The sequence below is a fragment of the Macrobrachium rosenbergii genome, chromosome 14 (genome assembly GCF_040412425.1).
Source record: "Macrobrachium rosenbergii isolate ZJJX-2024 chromosome 14, ASM4041242v1, whole genome shotgun sequence".
Taxonomy (NCBI): Eukaryota; Metazoa; Arthropoda; class Malacostraca; order Decapoda; family Palaemonidae; genus Macrobrachium; species Macrobrachium rosenbergii.
In genome coordinates this window covers 33,516,593-33,534,883 of record NC_089754.1, presented here as the reverse complement: position 1 = coordinate 33,534,883, position 18,291 = coordinate 33,516,593, and the positions used below count along the sequence as shown (strand labels likewise).

Here is an 18,291-nt window from a genome sequence, read left to right as displayed (position 1 = left end):
TGCAGACCTGATTTAATGGGAGCACTCCGTAAAAGCGTGCGGACATATATCAGTAGTAACAGTAATTACCAAAATAACTCCTCAGATCACATAATAAATTGTCAATGAAAAGTAATTCCGCTAATCACTTTCCATTATCGAAACATTTCCTATTATTTTTCAATCTAAACCTACAAGAAAATACTCTCGGCCATTTCTTTATAACATACAAAAAGGTTACATCTTCTGAAAAGAAAAAAAAAATCCACCAGTTCTGTAACTCGAATCGTCAGCCTCGACGGTGTTGATGTAAGGTTTCCAAGCGTTCACGCCACAAGTCAAGCTCAGATTTCAGCATTAAAAAAATAAAAAAAAAAAAAAAAATACAAGATAACGAAAAAAATGTAAAAAAAAAAAGAGCTAGGAAATGAGTGGGAAATGTAGACATTACTGTACATTAGGTTCTTTGCGGCGTCCCTTAGGCCCGTAGCTGCGATCCCTTCCAATTTCTTTTTACTGTACCTCTGTTCATATTCTTCCTCTCTTCCATCTTACTTTCTTCCGCCCTCCCCTAACAGTTGTTTCGAAGTGCAACTGCGAGGTTTTCCTCCTGTTTCACCTTTAAAATACTTTACTCTCAGTTTCCCTTTTAGTGCTGAATGACATCTTAGGTCGCAGCGCTTGGCCTAAATCCTATTCTATTCTTCGAACCTTTTAACTCTCAGTTTCAGCGCTGAATGAGCTCATAGGTCCCAGCGCTTGGCCTTCGCCCTATATTATACTGTATATCGCGTCGCCGCAGAACGAAAAATTAAAAGAAATATTTTATTACGAAAGCTATGAAGAAAAAGCAAAGGAATGAGATTATTCCTTTTGAGCCAAAGTCGTGTTGGATAACTTGTGCCGAATTTGGGTGGGGAAAAATGCGACTTTGCGAAATGTTCTAAAGCTTCCAGTGACGTCTTGGACGTTGCTAAAACGCTAAGCTTTACGTGGTTTTTTTTTTTTTTTTATCCGTGTAAATATTTTGATATTTTTTTATCCGTGTAAATATTTTATATTCTTTTATCCGTGTAAATGTTTTATGATATTTTTAATCAGTGTAAATATTTTATGGGTTTTTATCCGTGTAAATATTTTATGATATTTTTAATGTGTAAATATTTTATGATATTTTTTATCCATGTAAATATTTTTATATTTTATCCGTGTAAATGTTTTATATTTTTTTATCCGTGTAAATATTTTATGTTACTTTATCCTTGTAAATATTTTGTTTTTTTTTATCCGTATAAATATTTTATGATATTTATTTTATCCGAGTAAATATTTTGATTTTTTTTATCCGTGAAAATATTTTATGTTTTTTTTATCCGTGTAAATATTTTTGACAGCAAAACTGCGAGAAATAAGATATAAGAAGATATATCAAAATGCTTAAAGAAATACGGAAATAGGTTAGAAATAAGCAGTACAGAGATAGCAAGAAAGAAGCAAATGCAGTTCGACAAGATACAGCAAATAAACAGGTCCAGGAAGATATAAGATATAGGAATAGGTCGCCAGGCATTAAGAAAGAAATAGGTCACGTAACATTAAGAAACTAGAAAATGGGTCAGGAGACGGTCAGAAATAATAAAATAGGTCACGGAACAGATAGCAAAACGAAAACAGGACACGGGGCAGTCAGAAACAAGAAAATAGGTCACAAATAGAAACAAGAAAATAGGTCACAAAGACAGTTAGAAACAAGAAAATGGGTCACAGGACAGATAGAAGTAAGGAAATAGGTCACGGGTCAATGACAATAAGAAAACAGGTCAAAAGATAGTTAGAAACAGTAAAATAGGTTACCAGGCAGCTAGAAATAAAGGAGATAGGTCACCAGAGAACAGGTAATAAGCAAATAGGCCTCTAGATCGAAGTGAAGAACCGTATAGGCAACAATAGGGCACTACACAGCAATAAATCACACAATAGGTCACATCGCGGTAAGGAATAGCTGGTGGTTCAGAAAATAGTAGAGAATGAAAATAGAAGAACATGTTGGAAACAAATAAACTAAGAAACAAGACAAAAAGATCAGAAAAAAGTAAGCAAAAATAAAAATAATTATCAAATAGACATAATTGTGACACCTGAGAACCGAATTTTGCTTAAATTACAGGAAAAATTCAGCTGCCAGTTTGAGAAAGACTAATTTTTCGCATGGAAAGTTAATGATATTCCAGAGGCAAAAGTCTAAAAGTAATCGCCAATAATAATTTAAAGAATAAGAAAAAGATGCAAATATATGAGAATGTTTGATAAATGATCGACGCTTTTATTAAAATCTTCAAAAGAATGCAGACAGACGATTTAAAACTTATGCAGTTGTTTCACCAAACACAGATATCATCGCAGTGTCACAAGCAGGCCGAATTGAATTTGATTACTCTGCTCAAATGAAAAATTCATTAAAAATAAAAAAATAAAAAAAAGAAAAATTCAAGTTAAATTAACTCCAGAAAATGAAACATTCTAAGTAACCGATGATTTAAAAGTTAATTTCGTTGGTCAAACAAAGAAATATATGGTAGTTGTCTGATTACTAAGTCCAGCAACTTCATCCCAGAATCATTGATGATAATAAAAAGGGAAATCCTTCGGACTCCTGTGTTATTTCGTCCTAGCTGCGATGTGTCCTTGAATGACCCAAATCTTGGTTTACCAAACCAAACGGAACCTGAAGTCACATTTTTGGCGCTCTGATTTGCTTAGGATATTTCGTAACTTTGTTTCTCATTGCAGTGCCCTTAGAGATTTTTGGGGGGTGGGCCTAAGTTATCTTTGGGAGAGCGTCTCTCTCTCTCTCTCTCTCTCTCTCTCTCTCTCTCTCTCTCTCTCTCTCTCTCTCTCTACGTGGTCATCGCAGGTCAGAGGTTTTAGAAAGTTTTTTCATTGGTTCAATCATAAATTCTCAATCGTGTCACGCCTATTTTATGATTTAATCTAAACTAGTAGTCTCTCTCTCTCTCTCTCTCTCTCTCTCTCTCTCTCTCCCGATCGTCGTAGGTCGGACATACAGTATTTCAAAGATTGTTTTAATGGTTGAGGAAAATTCGTAAACTTGTCTCGTCCCGTTTATGATTTAATATAAACTGGTAGTTACTAATTCTCTCTCTCTCTCTCTCTCTCTCTCTCTCTCTCTCTCTCTCTCTCTCTCTCTGACGCACAAGCTTCATTTGAATTCATTTTTCTTGTCCTTTTAGAAATGGTTTTCCCCGACCAGGGCGTAGATTAAGGTAGGCAACGACCTTTGACGTAGTGACAACACCTGCATGTTGTATCAATAGGTAAGTGCTGGATAGGTTAAGGTAAGGTAGGGGAGGATAAGGGGGGGGAGATTAGGAAATGGGTGAAATATGTCTTTTATAGCCATACCATCACAGGTGTTTTTTTATCATGTAACTATATGCTGTTTATTCTCTCTCTCTCTCTCTCTCTCTCTCTCTCTCTCTCTCTCTCTCTCTCTCTCTCTCTCTCTCTCTCTCTCTCTGCGTGGGTCTTAGATAGAAGATATTACACAGGTTTTTTTTTTCAGCGGTTAAGGCATAAAATCTTAACCTTGCCTCCGGGAAAACAGAAGCGCTAAGAGAATCCTATAATATCCCCCAACAGAACTTTGGGCCACTTTCCACTTGATTTAGTGATATCACCCTGTATGAAAAGAAAGTAAAAGAAAGTACAGTAGGGAGAACCACAAATTGTGTTGACAAATGGTCATGAGACTTTTCCAGTTCTGTGAACATGAGTCACTGGTTAACGTGGTATAACATCCGTACCGACACGTGATTCGTATTGTGTGGTAATTTACCATAACGCTGCGATATAGATTAGCTTATCTAAGCCACATCACTGTGTCAGACATTAGTCTCTTTTTATTATGATTTTGTAAAGGCTTCTGCTTTTAGTAAGATTGATGGTCGTAAAGATAAAAGTATATTTTCAAGAATCAAACTTAGAGAATTAACTTTTTCGTTTGAAGTGACGATCTCAAAGTTTTTTTTTTTTTTTATTCTCAGCAAAAATATCGATCATTAAAAAACTTATTTTGTTTCAGTCTCAAGTAAATGGTCTTGAGATTCCGTAAATTTCCGTCTGAATTATCTTCAATTTCATTAAGAGTGACTCTAGAAGACTGCATTCATTACAAGTGTAAGTAACGATCCTAAGATTTCTCTTAAATTTTCAGTCTAAGCAACGATCCTAAGGCTTCTTTTCAGTTTTAATATAAGGAACAACTGTAGAAGATTCCATTCATTATCAGTGTTAGCAACGATCCTATGAATTTTTTAAATTTCCAGTCTGAAGAACGATCCTAAGGATTCTTATCAGTTTTAATGGAAGGAACGATCATATTTCGTTTATTTTCCAAGGGACCAATCTGAGATATCGCTATTTTTCACTCAAATTCCCTTTACTTTTCAGTCTTAAGAAGTAACGATCCGTAAGTATTCCATAATGGAAAAATCTTTATTCTTAATAATAACAGTGACGATCTCACCTTATGATTATTCGTCTGCATTGTCAAGAGCATTAGTTTTAATCAAACATTTGACCAACGATCATACACTTTTCAGTAAGCGTTGCCTGTGCTGTACAATTAATATACAGCCTTAATATGCAACTTTTTTTTTGTGTATACAACCTTTTATCGTGTATGTAGTGGCATGTTGCTTCGGATGTCGTGTCTGTTTGTGTTTGTTTGTTTGTATGCTAGCATCTATGTGTATTTATGTCTGTATGCTAGCGTCTATGCGTGTCGTGTCTGTATGCTAGCGTTTGTGTGTGTTTATGTCTGTATGCTAGCGTCTGTGAGTATTTGTTTCTGTACGCTAGCGTCTGTGTCATTGCATGAAAACGTGACGGGCGTACGTGTTGCCATCGGTGGGTTATCGATCATGAGGGCTGCCTATGTGTGCGCGTGTGCATCCATGCTTATGTGTAGGAGTAGGGTGTATGTGCGTGTGTGTGTGAAAGAGAGAGAGAGAGAGAGCTAGCGAATAGCCTAGTGCACGTGTTCATCCAGCGATCCCCGGGCTGACTAGCTAGCGGCAGCCTGGCACCTTCTCACGTCTGCTTAACCTCCTTCCCCTCCCCCTCCCACAGCCCATATGGAGAAGACCCCCATCGAGACATAATATTCCTGCCCTTCCCCTGCTCCTATGTGGTTCCCCTAACCCCCCCCCCTCGTTCACCAGCGACCTTACACCATACACAACCGTGGCACCCGGAGAGAGCGAACTCTCTCTCTCTCTCTCTCTCTCTCTCTCTCTCTCTCTCTCTCTCTCTCTGATCTAGTTTTCCTCCCAGTCTGAATTATGCTTTGTCTGACCGATGCATTTTTTTTTTTTTAAATGTAATTACATTTGAGGTTACTTTTTGTCGCACTGAATATAATTGTGCTCAGCTTGTTTCAACACTGGAGATAATTACGTCTCTCTTTCTCTCTCTCTCTCTCTCTCTCTCTCTCTCTCTCTCTCTCTCTCTCTCTATGGTTTTGTCTCTTAAATGGAATGATTAAGCTGACACGACATTTTCATCGATTTTTTAAAAATCCATTTAGTTAAATGAGGACATGTTAAATTGGTTTGTATATCAAATCGCGTTTAGTTTGACAAAGAAAGTGAATTGAAATGTTTTTGTTATTTGTTCTTTATCTGACATAATTTCTTTGTATGTTAGGTACTAGTAGAGGATGAATCAGTCAGTACATTTATTTGTATATGATGTTTAAATGAATTACTGTCTTATCTCGTTCGTAGGTTTAAAAGATTTTGACAATCGATTGACCTCACAAAACCCCGTATTTCTAATCAGGGCAGAGAGAGAGAGAGAGAGAGAGAGAGTGGGGAGAGGGTTGATTGAAAGTGCGTCTGCGTTGTGTAAATGAATGGGAGTTTATACCATATCAGCAATGAATAGTTGATGAAACATTATTATTATTATTATTATTATTATTATTATTACCTTCTGTTACTTCTTTCTAACGAACACCATATTCTTTGGAAGCTTGAATTTCAAGTCAGTGGCCCCGGTGGCAGGCCTGTTCCATATGAACAGGGTTCGTCTTCAATATCTTGTTGAATGCGAAATATGGGCAAGAAAACTAGTTTAAACTGGCTGTTTGGAAGGCAAACGTAATATCCCCACAAATCACTCTTAAAAACTTCCAAACCTAATGATTGACATGTAAACATAACCTACACGTGTCAAGGCCAACTCTTACCTAATAAGCACATGAAAAAACTCCATGCCAAAGGCTTCGTATTTCTTTCTCCTGAAGAAGTCTTTATATATCATTGGCGTCTGACTTTTCGAGTTACTAATGGGAATCACGCTCTTATCTGTCAGTCTTCTCACGAGAAAGTACAGTAAATTGAAGTCGTTTTGAGTTTGTTTAAATGTGGATATTGAATCTTTTTGAGTCGTCATAGATGATTTATAAATAGAAAGAAAGACATCGTGTTTAGATATGGACACGAAACTAAGTTTTGAGCCGTCATAGATCATTCGTAAATAGAAAGAAGGACATCGTGTTAAATATGGTTACGAAAATTGGGTTTAAAACGTCACGCGTATTCCGTAAATAGAAATAAATACATCTTTTTTCAATGTGGATATGAAAATTGGTTTTAAGATGACATAGACATTTCGTAAGTCGATAGAAACAGATCATTACGTAATTAGGAGTAACCACATTAATCAATTTCTTACAGAACATTGTAATTGTTTTCTTAGTTTGGTTTTATTTAAATTAAGAGGGGAATTATAGCTTGATTCACCTTAGGCGACGCTTAAATGTTGAATATCAGTTGACTGAATGAACGTACGGATTATAAGACTCTCCTACGTAAGGCATTGCAAGTGCTATATAAAAAATGGGGGTGATGGTACCTCATACGTAAAACATTGTTGTAAGTATTGTCAAAATAATTGGGTCTATGGACGTCAGAGAACCTCCTACGTAGAACATTGTTGTATATATATTACAAAAAATGCGCGTAATGGAACAACTCAAATAGAACAGAGTTGTAAATACTATAAAAAAAATTAGGCGTGTGGGCGTAATGTAGCCATAGGGCGTGAGGGCGCCTTTGATGCCGACGTATAGGGGCAGGGAGAAGGGGGCCGGAGAGAGGGTCGTACACGGGGGGTAGGAGAGAGAGAAGCTCTCTCCGGTAGTAAAGTGGGGTGCGGCACGTATTGATTGATCGCGCGTGACGCACGTGCAGTGCCACGGTCTTTTAGAGTCTCTCTCTCTCTCTCTCTCTCTCTCTCTCTCTCTCTCTCTCTCTCTCTCTCAAGCCATGCAAGTGCCGCTTCTGCTGCCACCATCACCACAAGCTATCGGCTTTTTCGCTTTGTCTCTGTTATTTTTTTTTATTTTTATGGATTATTGTTTTCATGTTTTATCATCCTTTTCCTTTATGTTCTACTTGATTTATTCATTTTCACTTCAATTGTCCTTTCTTTGTTGACTTATTATTTCTCGTGTTTTATCTTTCTTTTCCTTTATATTCGCCTTGTTTATTTATTTTCTCTTAATTTATCATTACGTTATTTCCTTGCAATCAGTTATAGCGTTGTCTTTCACAAATTTCAGGTAGAAAGATGCCGTAAAATATCATTCTTTTTTTGAGAGAGAGAGAGAGAGAGAGAGAGAGAGAGAGAGAGAGAGAGAGAGAGAGAGAGAGAGAGACAGAGACAGAGAGAGAGAGAATTTTAGTATTGGATATAACAAAGAACACGTTAATATTTTTGTTAGGAGCAAATGAGTAGCTTTGGAAGCTGGAATTTCAGGTCAGTGACCCTTGAATAATAATAATAATAATAATAATAATAATAATAATAATTTTTGAAAAGCACAGACGAATTCTAAATCATTTCATTGTGACGAACATGATCTGTTGGCTCTGAGAGAGAGAGAGAGAGAGAGAGAGAGAGAGAGAGAGAGAGAGAGAGAGATAGACCTGGTGCTCTTGTCCACCTTTTTGTCCTAATGTATTTTGGTGTGAATTTTATCAGGCAAATTGTATCTTTTAATAATAACATTTTATTCATTTTTATACTAAGACAATGAAATAACAATTACATATTGTTATAGTGTAACATCAATAATAATTAAAAAAACTAACCTCTTATTTTCACTTATACTTTAGTCAAAATCAGGAGGTTTGTAAATATACGAAACATGATAATTATCTAAAACAGTTTTATACTGATGCTGAAATTGGCACCGTTTAGCATTTGTTGGAACTCTCTCTCTCTCTCTCTCTCTCTCTCTCTCTCTCTCTCTCTCTCTCTCTCTCTCTCTCTCTCTCTCTGTTGCTTAGTCAGGGATCTTTTTTAGATCTCTCAGTTGCAACCTCATGTTCCACCGCAACTCCAATTCTGCAATTTCTGTGTATCTCTTAATATTATTATTATTATCATCATCATCATATTATTATTATTATATTAAGTAAATAATCTTATGGAATACGATATAATCCCTTTAAACTGTCTGTGGGATTGCAGATTAATCCCATACCCGAAAAACGTAATATGATAGAGCATAATTTAATAAATAAAAATAAACATAAAACATATTGATGACGAAGACGCCACCAACCGAGAAGGGCAAAAAAAAAAAAAAACGTTATTCCGTCCACAAATTCATTCACCTAGGAGCTAGACTCACGTTTCATTGCATGAGCAGACTATTAAAATTAGTCTCCCCTTCGTTCCATTGCTGTCAAGGAAACCCTTTCTCTCTCTCTCTTTCGTCCGTCAATCTCTGTGCTGACCACTCAGACAGTGTGATAGAACAGGTATATTGCTTGCGGAACTACTTTAGAATCCCCCCCCCCTCTCTCCGCATCCAGTGACCCTTGAATACGTTGAACACTGAAAATTTTCATATCAATCTCTATTTGGGTCTAGATTTCGCCATCTTTCACCCTTGACAGAGAGAGAGAGAGAGAGACTCTACATTAACCCATACCGTCTTTCGGTGGAGATGATGTTATTCGCCGTGCGACCTTCGATCACGTTGCCATGTCGTCTGTTCGGCGGTAACGGTTGGTAATATTTCCTGCCGTTATAGTTCCGTTTAGGAGTCTCGACCTTGATTTGTGAGGTGGGGTGGTCGTCATGATATAGGTATAATTAAAAGTAATATGTTTTTTTCCAATGTACAACGTCCTGCGTTTTTTAAAATGGAGTTTCTGTTGTCACTAACTAGAAAAACAGTCCGATCGCTTAGGCCTAGGTACCTCGTGGATGAATACCCCTTGTGCATAAAACTTCCACAACTTTAGCCACCTCATACGTTTATATTAAATAGAAGGCTCATCACAGCAAGTCGACCTCACTCAAGATAAATTCCTCTGGTTGTCTCTTATGAGCCTAGAAACGCAATCTAACAGTGGTGTTAACTTCAAGAGCATATTTTGTCCAAGAGTAAATGAAAACAGGAAAATATAGCAACGTTTAAAAACAGTCTTGCAATTCATGCATTTGCAACTTAAGTACTATAGTTCTGAAACTGTGGTTATCTCGTCAGTCAGTCGATTGGCGCCTTAACTTAAGCAGATGTGGGATTTCAGGTCTAAGACGCGTTCAAATATTCTACAGCACATCTTTTGTTTACTTCCTCGGGAACTCAACAAGCTTTGGTACGTTCGTAAAGCAATTGGCGTTGGTCCACTGTTCTTCTGAGGCATCTTATGTTTAAACAGTTTAACATGCGAAAGAATCTCTCTCTCTCTCTCTCTCTCTCTCTCTCTCTCTCTCTCTCTCTCTCTCTCTCTCTCTCTCTCTATATATATATATATATATATATATATATATATATATATATATATATATATATATATATATATATATATATATATATATATATATATATGAAAGAATATTAGTACTAAAGGACTGCAGTGTTCATTGGCACTGCCAAACAATGTACTATACGGTACTTGCTTATGTTTTTCATAGTGCTCTAAATTAGGCTTACTACGTCTTCTGCTAGGACTTTCTATTGCATTCTCATGGCTACTTCGTCTTGTTTACCTTGTATACAACAATATCTAGCGATGATCAGCATTGCTATTAGTGTCAACCTTTATTTATGTTTCTAGTGTAATATGTTGTGTTAGAATTATTGTAAAACAATTCCAGTAATTTCACTTGGAATGCTTGTCTTAATAAGCAAAACGACTGAAATATGACAGTCACATAATAATTGAAGATTACTGTATTCCGTTTCACTTTATGAAGTTGAATTGTCGTACAAGCTTCAGTTACAGTTAATGTAAAACCATGCATTAGATCTGGTACACAGCAATATATACAGTCGAGTCACGCAAGCATAAATTGCTTAGAGAGAGAGAGAACTGGTGCAATAGACATATTGGGTGAATTATCTTTACAAAAGTTATTTAAAATCATTCCAGTAAGGGAACAGTGCAGACCTTCCAGTTATAATAATGGTCACCTGCAGCAACATATAAAAAGCGCCTCTTGCCCTTTACAATGTCCCTTAGTGGACAGGTTAATTTACAATAACAGTCATTGATCCTTCTTGTTAACATATGACACCATGGCAATTTGACCTGGCTTGGTACTTCTGTAGGGGAAGATCAGTGCTTTTTATTTTTATTTTTATAATGGAGTGTACTAGTCATGTTTTTCACTAAGGAAGTTCATTATAGTGTAGCTGGTTAAAATTATCACAACAACTACAGTACTGCTACTAGTACCAATCTATTCTGAATTCCTGTCACACACTTGATGGCTTAGTAGTACCAACACTGATAGTAGCCTTAATGTGCATGCAGAATATATTTTTGAAAAAAAATAGAAGAGGCAATTAGATAAATGAATTAGACACCGTAGTGAAAATTCTGCACCTTACATTGTGAAAAGACTTATTTCTTTAACATTGAGATAAAGATGAAAATGTATGTGTCATCTCCATGAGGTAAACAGGAAAATGTAAGTCACCTTTGAAATATACACATAAAAGTTTCAAGAACTGTATGATAGATAGATAGATGTAAATACAATGCATAGGTCCAAATACGATGCAATGAAAAGTTATGCCTCTGCTTCCCCTTATCTTCTTGTGAAATTTACTTATTCTGTGTCTTAGGATGTGAAATATAATGAAGAGAGTTGTGAGAAATGTATTTATTATTCATTAGATACACCTATTCACAGAATTATACCTCCAGCTTCCCTTGTCATTTGGGGAAATTAAAATTTTTCCATCCTACATTATAAGCTGTGAAATGAAAGGAGTTGTAAATAATATTTTTATTATTTAGATACACCCATTCATAAAACAACCTGAAGAGTCATTAGGTTTTCACAAAATAAGAAGCCTGTATCTGGGAAAGAGAAAATCTGAGATTATAATCTGGTCTTTTTTCTGGTTATAAATTGTTTTCTAACCACTCTTTGTCTTTTACAGATGAACAGCTAGAGGGAGGAGCTCATGAAACTGAAGCCAAGGCCGAAATGATGAGTGAGGAATGTCCTGAAGAATTCAATGGTGCCAAGGATGTCAGGGTGCCCGTGAATGGTCAGGTGGTCAATGTGCCAATCACTTCTTCAGGAACGAAAAAGATTATGAGTATCGTACCAGTCACCCTTCCTGTGGAAGGAGTCATGTCTTCTACCCCTCCTGTTAGCATAGCCAGGGTTGGAGGAATGTCTGACAACAGTGTTGTGGTCACTTTACCCTCCTCGTCATCATCGTCATCAGTTTCCCAAGGGAATTTAGTAGGACCTGTACATAGGAATTTAACTACTCCATTAAGTGTGACACTGAGTACCTCTTCATGTAACAACATTAAAAGTGCCAAAAGTAGAACGAGTGACCCAGTGTCAAGCCCTTCTTTTTCTAACAGTGCCATAACTTTACTTACAACTGTGACATCCAGTGCCAACTTGAAAAAATTATCTTGTTTACAAGACTCTTGTAAAGAAAGAGAAAAAGCAGGTGATGATGGAAACAAGGCAAAAAATCCAGTTTCCGTTGAATTTCCGTACACTTGCCCTGTCTGCAATGAACCCTTCAGGTCGAAGCGATCCTTCAATGCCCACATAATTGTCCATTGCCAGGTAAGGTTTTGATTTTTCATTTCATCATGGGTTTGATTGTACAGTATTGTGTTAGCCACTGTCAGTTTATCCATTAGAGGGTGGTTTATACTTTTTCCTGTAGGGTATTCTATATTGTTGGCATTAATGCTGGGTATTTATTTAAATGAATTTGAGGGGCATCTTTCGTGATACTTATTCAATGCAAATAGGCTTTTCTTAATATCTAACACTCCCAAGATGTTACCTCAGATGGAGAGAGAGATTTCAGCTTGAAGCACATTATGTGTTAATATGTCATGATTGAAGCATGTTGCATGTTAATATGTTAATTTTTTGTGTTTTTAACAGTTTTTTAGTTAATACTGTATAGGTTTGATTATATGAAATGGCTAAAAAACATATTCGTCTAAGTTGGTTTCGGATACACAGTATCTGAATTATTTTTGGTGTAGATAAGAAAAAATATGATCACCTTCCATGCCCACTTACAGTAAATTGAAATTGCTAGAGAATCTTACATCTTTTTACTGATTTTGCAAAAGGTGAAAGGTGTTCTGAAGCTCAAGTAACTACTCAAAAGCTTTGGAGCTGTCAGGTAAATTGGAATTCATCTTTTCTTGTGTTGATACCGTAACTTTGCTTTTGATATACTGTGCAGCACAACTTTTTGTATTTGAAGTGTCTTTTGCTCCAGATATTGCGGTGCTCATGATTTTACAGTTAAATTTTGAAAAAAAAAAAAAAAAAAAAAAAAGTCGTATCTTAGTGATACTGTTTTGGAAGGTTTGCCAACTTTTTCCCATTAACAGTATTGATGTAGGCATGTTCCTTTTAACCCAGTGCCTCCTGTGACCTAATCTTTGAATCACTATTTAGGGTGTAGAGAGAAAGAGAAGAGAGAGAGAAGAAAATAAGAGCTGCAGAATTCTATGCCAAACTAAATGTAGAACCATCATATAATTAAAAATGGATTGGTGTAACAAAGTTTCCCATCTAGTTGACATGGATCCATTCATTTCATCATCAAAGCTCAAGATTTTCTGCCTTTCTCTTTTGTAGTTTCTTCATGAAACTTTGTAGTTGTTATCTGTAAACTTGACCTTAATGCCAAGACATTTTAAACAAAAGTATGTTATCTCTTCTGTATGTTTCTTATTTGTCAAACACTTAACTGGACAAATCCTGGACAGATTTTATCCCATATTGAAAAGGAACTAAGTGTTGCCTTGAGGACAGGTAGAAAGTATATTATTGCTTAGATTTTGGCTGTTTTGTATCTTTTCATTTGATTTCTAAATTAAGGAGCTTTGATCAGTACCACTTGTACCTTATATTCAGCCATATTTTTTTGTATAATTGACAAGATAATTCAAACAGCCAAGTTACCAGTATAAAAGTTCTTAATGCACCATGAATCAGAACCCATTAGTGAAAGGGAATGGAAGAACATTTAAGTGAAACTGCTGAACATAAGAAAAGCACAGGAAATACATGAGCTGTAGAATTTCACGTGAGGCCCTCGCATCAAATGACGTAGGGGGCAACGAATGATGTAATACTACAGTTAAGTTATGCATTACCACTCTACAAGTTGCTTATCAGTTCAGAAGTGGCTTGTCTTGACCATCACTGAAGCATTTGTAAAAGAGTTCTTTGGACTTTATGAAGTATAGTAGTCATTTAGATTTAGGAATCTGTGGTTATTTGAATAAGTTGTTGTTCTTAGGCTGACATTGCAAATTTTATATGCTTAAAATCGGTCTTCTTTTCAGTTGGTTAATGGTTCAAGTAATGGGCCAAAGCGGTCTATAAGTTCAGGAGGTAGTCCATCACCTGACAAGAAGAGAGCACGGGAAAATGTGCATAACGAACAGGTTTGTTTAGTTATTTTTCTTGAGCATATATTCAAGCCTGTTAATGCAAATTTGATAAATAAAAAATCTTGTAAGTCTTCACTTCTGAATTTTGTTTTGTAGTATTGATTTAATACCATATCTTAATTTATTGCAGTTGGAATCAGCTCAGCATGGGTCAAAAATTCCCGAGGAAGAACTAAGTCTACCCCTTGATTTGAGTTGTAGAGGATCAAGTGTCTTGAAGGAATATGCAAGGCCAGTAGCTTCTTCAACTCCAGAGAACAAAGAGAGTCTTAGTGGTAGTGACACAGAATCTAGAGGTGAGCACAGCCAAAAATCTCTGCAAGAACCCCCTTCACAATCATCTGGCCACCTAAATCATTCAGTGTTGTCTGATCGTGGACCATTAGAAGATGAGAATGAGAATTTGGTTAATGAAGCAAGGGAAAGAGAAAATTCTTTCTTCAATACTGCTCAGAATGAACAGTATCTCACAGAAGATTCAACTGGGCTGGACCCCCCTCCTCCTCTACCACTATATGGATCTGGAGGTTCAATCAGACGAATTCGTGTCAGTAGTGATGATGGGCCCCCGATGATATACAGTGTGCGACTGCATGCAGAACAGGTAAATTTCAAGACTATGTTGTTTGCTTAGATTTATTGTGGAAAATGCAAAAATCTTCTGAAATGAGACAGTTTTTTTAATAAGAGTCCTGAGCAGTGCTTTATGATAATTTGCCATGTTTTTGAATGGACTTGAATGACATTCAGTTTGCACTGTTGGTGAATTACCTTAAATCAAGGTACTAGTGGAATTAATTACTGAAGTAATATAAGTTTGAAAATAGAACTTACAATTATATTTGCAGAGAATGGCATCACTGAAATTTGCTTCATTTTAATTCTTGAACTTTTCAGTGTGATATGTGAAAAAAATACTAATGTGATTTATAACATCTATCTTTACAGGTGTTGGTATCCAGAATATTAGGCATTAATGAAGAAACTGGAGATAAAATGGAGCTATATAAGTGTTTCTTGTGTAGTGTTGCATTCCCGTCCATATCCAGATTACAGGCTCACCTTTCACAGCACAAACAACGTTTTGTTTGCTGCAAATGTAACTTTTCATGTGACTCAAGGGTCCAGTTTTCACATCACGTCCAAAGGGAACATCTTTCTACAGCTGTGCAGTCTCGCAGGTAAATGATTTCATATACATTTCAATTTATGTTGGATTAATCTGCAGGTGTTTCCACATATAGTGTTTTGTAGGTTCATTGACTTAGAATACCTTAAGGTCTACCTCAGTACATGAAGCTGGATTTCTTTTTGATTTAGTTGTCTGGGTAAACCATCTAATAATGATAAAAATAACTATTCTTCCATTGATGTAGTAGGAGTTGTAAAAATAATATGGGTGCAGCACTATAAAATTTTATCTTTTATATGATAAAACGTGAAAATTTTTATAGATGGATTTGCAATAGGAGTAAACATTTAAAGAAAAAGCCCACAGACATTGATACATTATATTCAGTTAATTTTAGAACGTTGAAGATTTTCATTGATGTTTCCAGGGATAAAATAGATGTGCGAAGTGATATGAGTGATGATTCCAATAGTGCGGAGAATACAGTAACTGTAGCTGCCCTTTTATCTGCATTAAGAGAAAAGCAGCAAGAAAACAGACCAGTGAACTTGGCTCCCAAGGAAACGTACGAAGAGGAAGAAGAGGATCATGGCAGTGAGGACTCATGTCCAGTTTCCCCCTCTTCAGAATCACAAGAAGCTGGAGAATTACAAGAAGCTGGCAGTGGGGAAGACCTTTTCAAAATGTACACTTGTAGATTTTGCGGGAAGAAGTTTGACAGAGCATTTTCTTGCAACCGACATGAAAGGGTTCATACTGGGTACAAGCCCTGCTTTTGTCGAGTGTGTGGAAGAGGTTTCTCAGAGCCAAGAAATCTCAGGCACCATGTCATACGTTTCCATAGTGATGGATCATTGAGGCACTTGATCAAACGGGATCGTCGTAAAAAAGTGGAGGATGATTCTCCCACACCCTCTGTTTCACCAGTTCCTCTCAAGTACCCTGAAAGCCGTTTCAAGGATGTCTTAAAGGAGACCGCTAATAAGCTCATCACAAGTTCAAATATAGATATGACAGGCTTGTCTGGACAGACCAATGGTCTAGAGATTACGCTGACTGCAAATATTTCTAATCATGATGAGGGCAAGAAAATTTGTGAGTCCAAAACTCCACCATTGTCATCAAATGATGGATCAAAGGATCCTTCGTCGACGGATGTTACTTCTTGTGCTACAACATACACAACAAATCTCACAAAGATAATTGCTGCTTCTCTAGATAGTAAGTTGTTTATTACAAGTACAGTATATATTCACCTTATTGTCTTGATAATTTCTGTAAAGGTATAAGTATTTAGCAGAACAAGTATTGATTCCAGACTTTATCTGTTTTGTTCATTTTCTTGATAATGAAATTTAGTGTATTGTAGCATGGTGTATGACACTTTTAAGTCTTTCTTTTTACTCATTAATGTTGTTGAACTAGTTGTTAATAAATTAGTGAAAACTGAATAACATTATTATGTGTAATGTTGCATATAGCTTATACTTTAGTAAGCTTAATACCAGTACAGTATGTATCGTGTTTACTGTCAAGATGATTTTAATATTAGAAATTTTTAAAAAATTTAGATTTAAACTTGAATAGAGTAATGATTCTTTTTCATATCAGATATTACTGAATTGCATGAATTTCACTGTTTAGATTCAACGAGAGGAAGCAGGCGACATCCAAGCTTCCTGGATTCTTTTCGTAATGACGAATTAGAACCTGGGGAAATTAGGCTGGATCGGCGTACGAAGATAATAGATGATGGAGAGAGTGGGCGTCGACTTGTCATTACTGATGACCAGTCAGAGGAAGGTCTTGACCATTCACCTCATTTCTCCAATTATGCCCCAAGGCAAGTACAAGATCCTCAGCTTTTGTTATTTTTTACTTCAGTTACTTTGTTTGTCAGTAAGTGGTTTATGCTCCTTTTTAAAAGGGTTACGTCCATACTGTCATGATTGCAAAGCATTACAAATACAAAAGGAATACAAAATTTATAGCACAAAAATATATTCCTGGATTTACAATGCAATGAATGTTAGTTTGATTTTAGAAATAACGAATGGATAAGGGATGACCTGGTAATTTGTGTAGAGAAGTCGCTGCCATATAATTAAAATCTTGTAATCCTGTGGGAATTTGGAAAAAATAAGTGAGAAAAGATAGTGGGTAAGGTTTTTATAAACAGAAATTAGGGAAATAACATTTTTATTGAGTTTTTAAACGTGCAACTTTACATCATAGATAAAAAAGTGGTGGCCTGCCAGAAAAATTCTTTTGAACAGTATTAGTTACTAACATCTTGGATGCTTCTGCTGTTGGTGTTAAATTTAACACCATATGCCAAATGAATAGTCAGCTTCTGTATATCCATGCTACAGTTTTTAAAGGCAGCACAACAAGTCTTCCTGTGGAGTCTGTTTGTAGCTTTTTTATAAAAGGATGTCTGGATGTCTTGGCACCTAATGCCACATTCAGCATATGAAAAATATTATTGTATTGCAAAAAATTTAGGAGTTTCCTAACTTACAAATTATTAATATGTTTTTACATTTTTTAGGATAACTATTAACTTATTCACTGTAATGTGCTTTTGTTATTTAGCATTGATACTGTACACTGTTTAATCATGTATTTTTTATATTGCAGATTAAATATAGTACAAGAACCAATTGACAGGGACAAAGCACTTGTACCAATCACTGATGACATTGGGCGTACCTTTTTTGAATGCCCATATTGCCATAAACTGTTTTTGAGTACATCAGATATGAATAGACATCTTGATTTTCATGAAGGTAAGGTTTTGTATACAGTATGTATATGTACATCATTTTTTTGTTTTGTGTTAATTTTGTCTTAGGTGTAATTTACACATTTAGTATTGAAGTATGCAAATTTATGTGAATTATAATAAGCAGTTTTGTATTTCTACTGTGGTGTAATTACTTCATAAATGAGGTGAATATTGTGTTAGCAAGAAACAAGCCTTATATATTAGGATAATAGGCCACTGAAAAAAGTGACATACCACTTTTCTCTTCTTTTCGAAAGTAAGTGTGTCCTCTAATTACTCAAGCTTTTCTATTTATTGTCATAGCTTATGTACTGATATAACTGTTTCAAGTTATGGGGTCAGTCATGAAAAATATAAGGTAACATTAATTTCCAAAATTC

The 18,291-nt window shown here is 35.9% G+C and overlaps 1 protein-coding gene across 5 annotated transcripts in view; it reads left to right on the top strand.

Moving 5' to 3' along the window:
- The window catches only part of LOC136845894 (zinc finger protein 443-like), a 49,763-nt gene that overhangs the window by 28,568 nt on the left and 2,904 nt on the right, over positions 1–18,291 (top strand). For 4 of the 5 annotated variants that reach the window (XM_067116349.1, XM_067116350.1, XM_067116348.1 and 1 more), the window contains exons 2-8: positions 11,477–12,129; positions 13,884–13,985; positions 14,122–14,595; positions 14,940–15,172; positions 15,551–16,344; positions 16,768–16,966; positions 17,764–17,912. In XM_067116349.1, the coding sequence (XP_066972450.1) occupies positions 11,477–12,129; positions 13,884–13,985; positions 14,122–14,595; positions 14,940–15,172; positions 15,551–16,344; positions 16,768–16,966; positions 17,764–17,912 (2,604 nt within the window). Of the gene's footprint in view, positions 1–3,230; positions 3,264–11,476; positions 12,130–13,883; positions 13,986–14,121; positions 14,596–14,939; positions 15,173–15,550; positions 16,345–16,767; positions 16,967–17,763; positions 17,913–18,291 lie in introns of all 5 variants that reach the window. The other variant, XM_067116352.1, reaches the window with a different exon arrangement.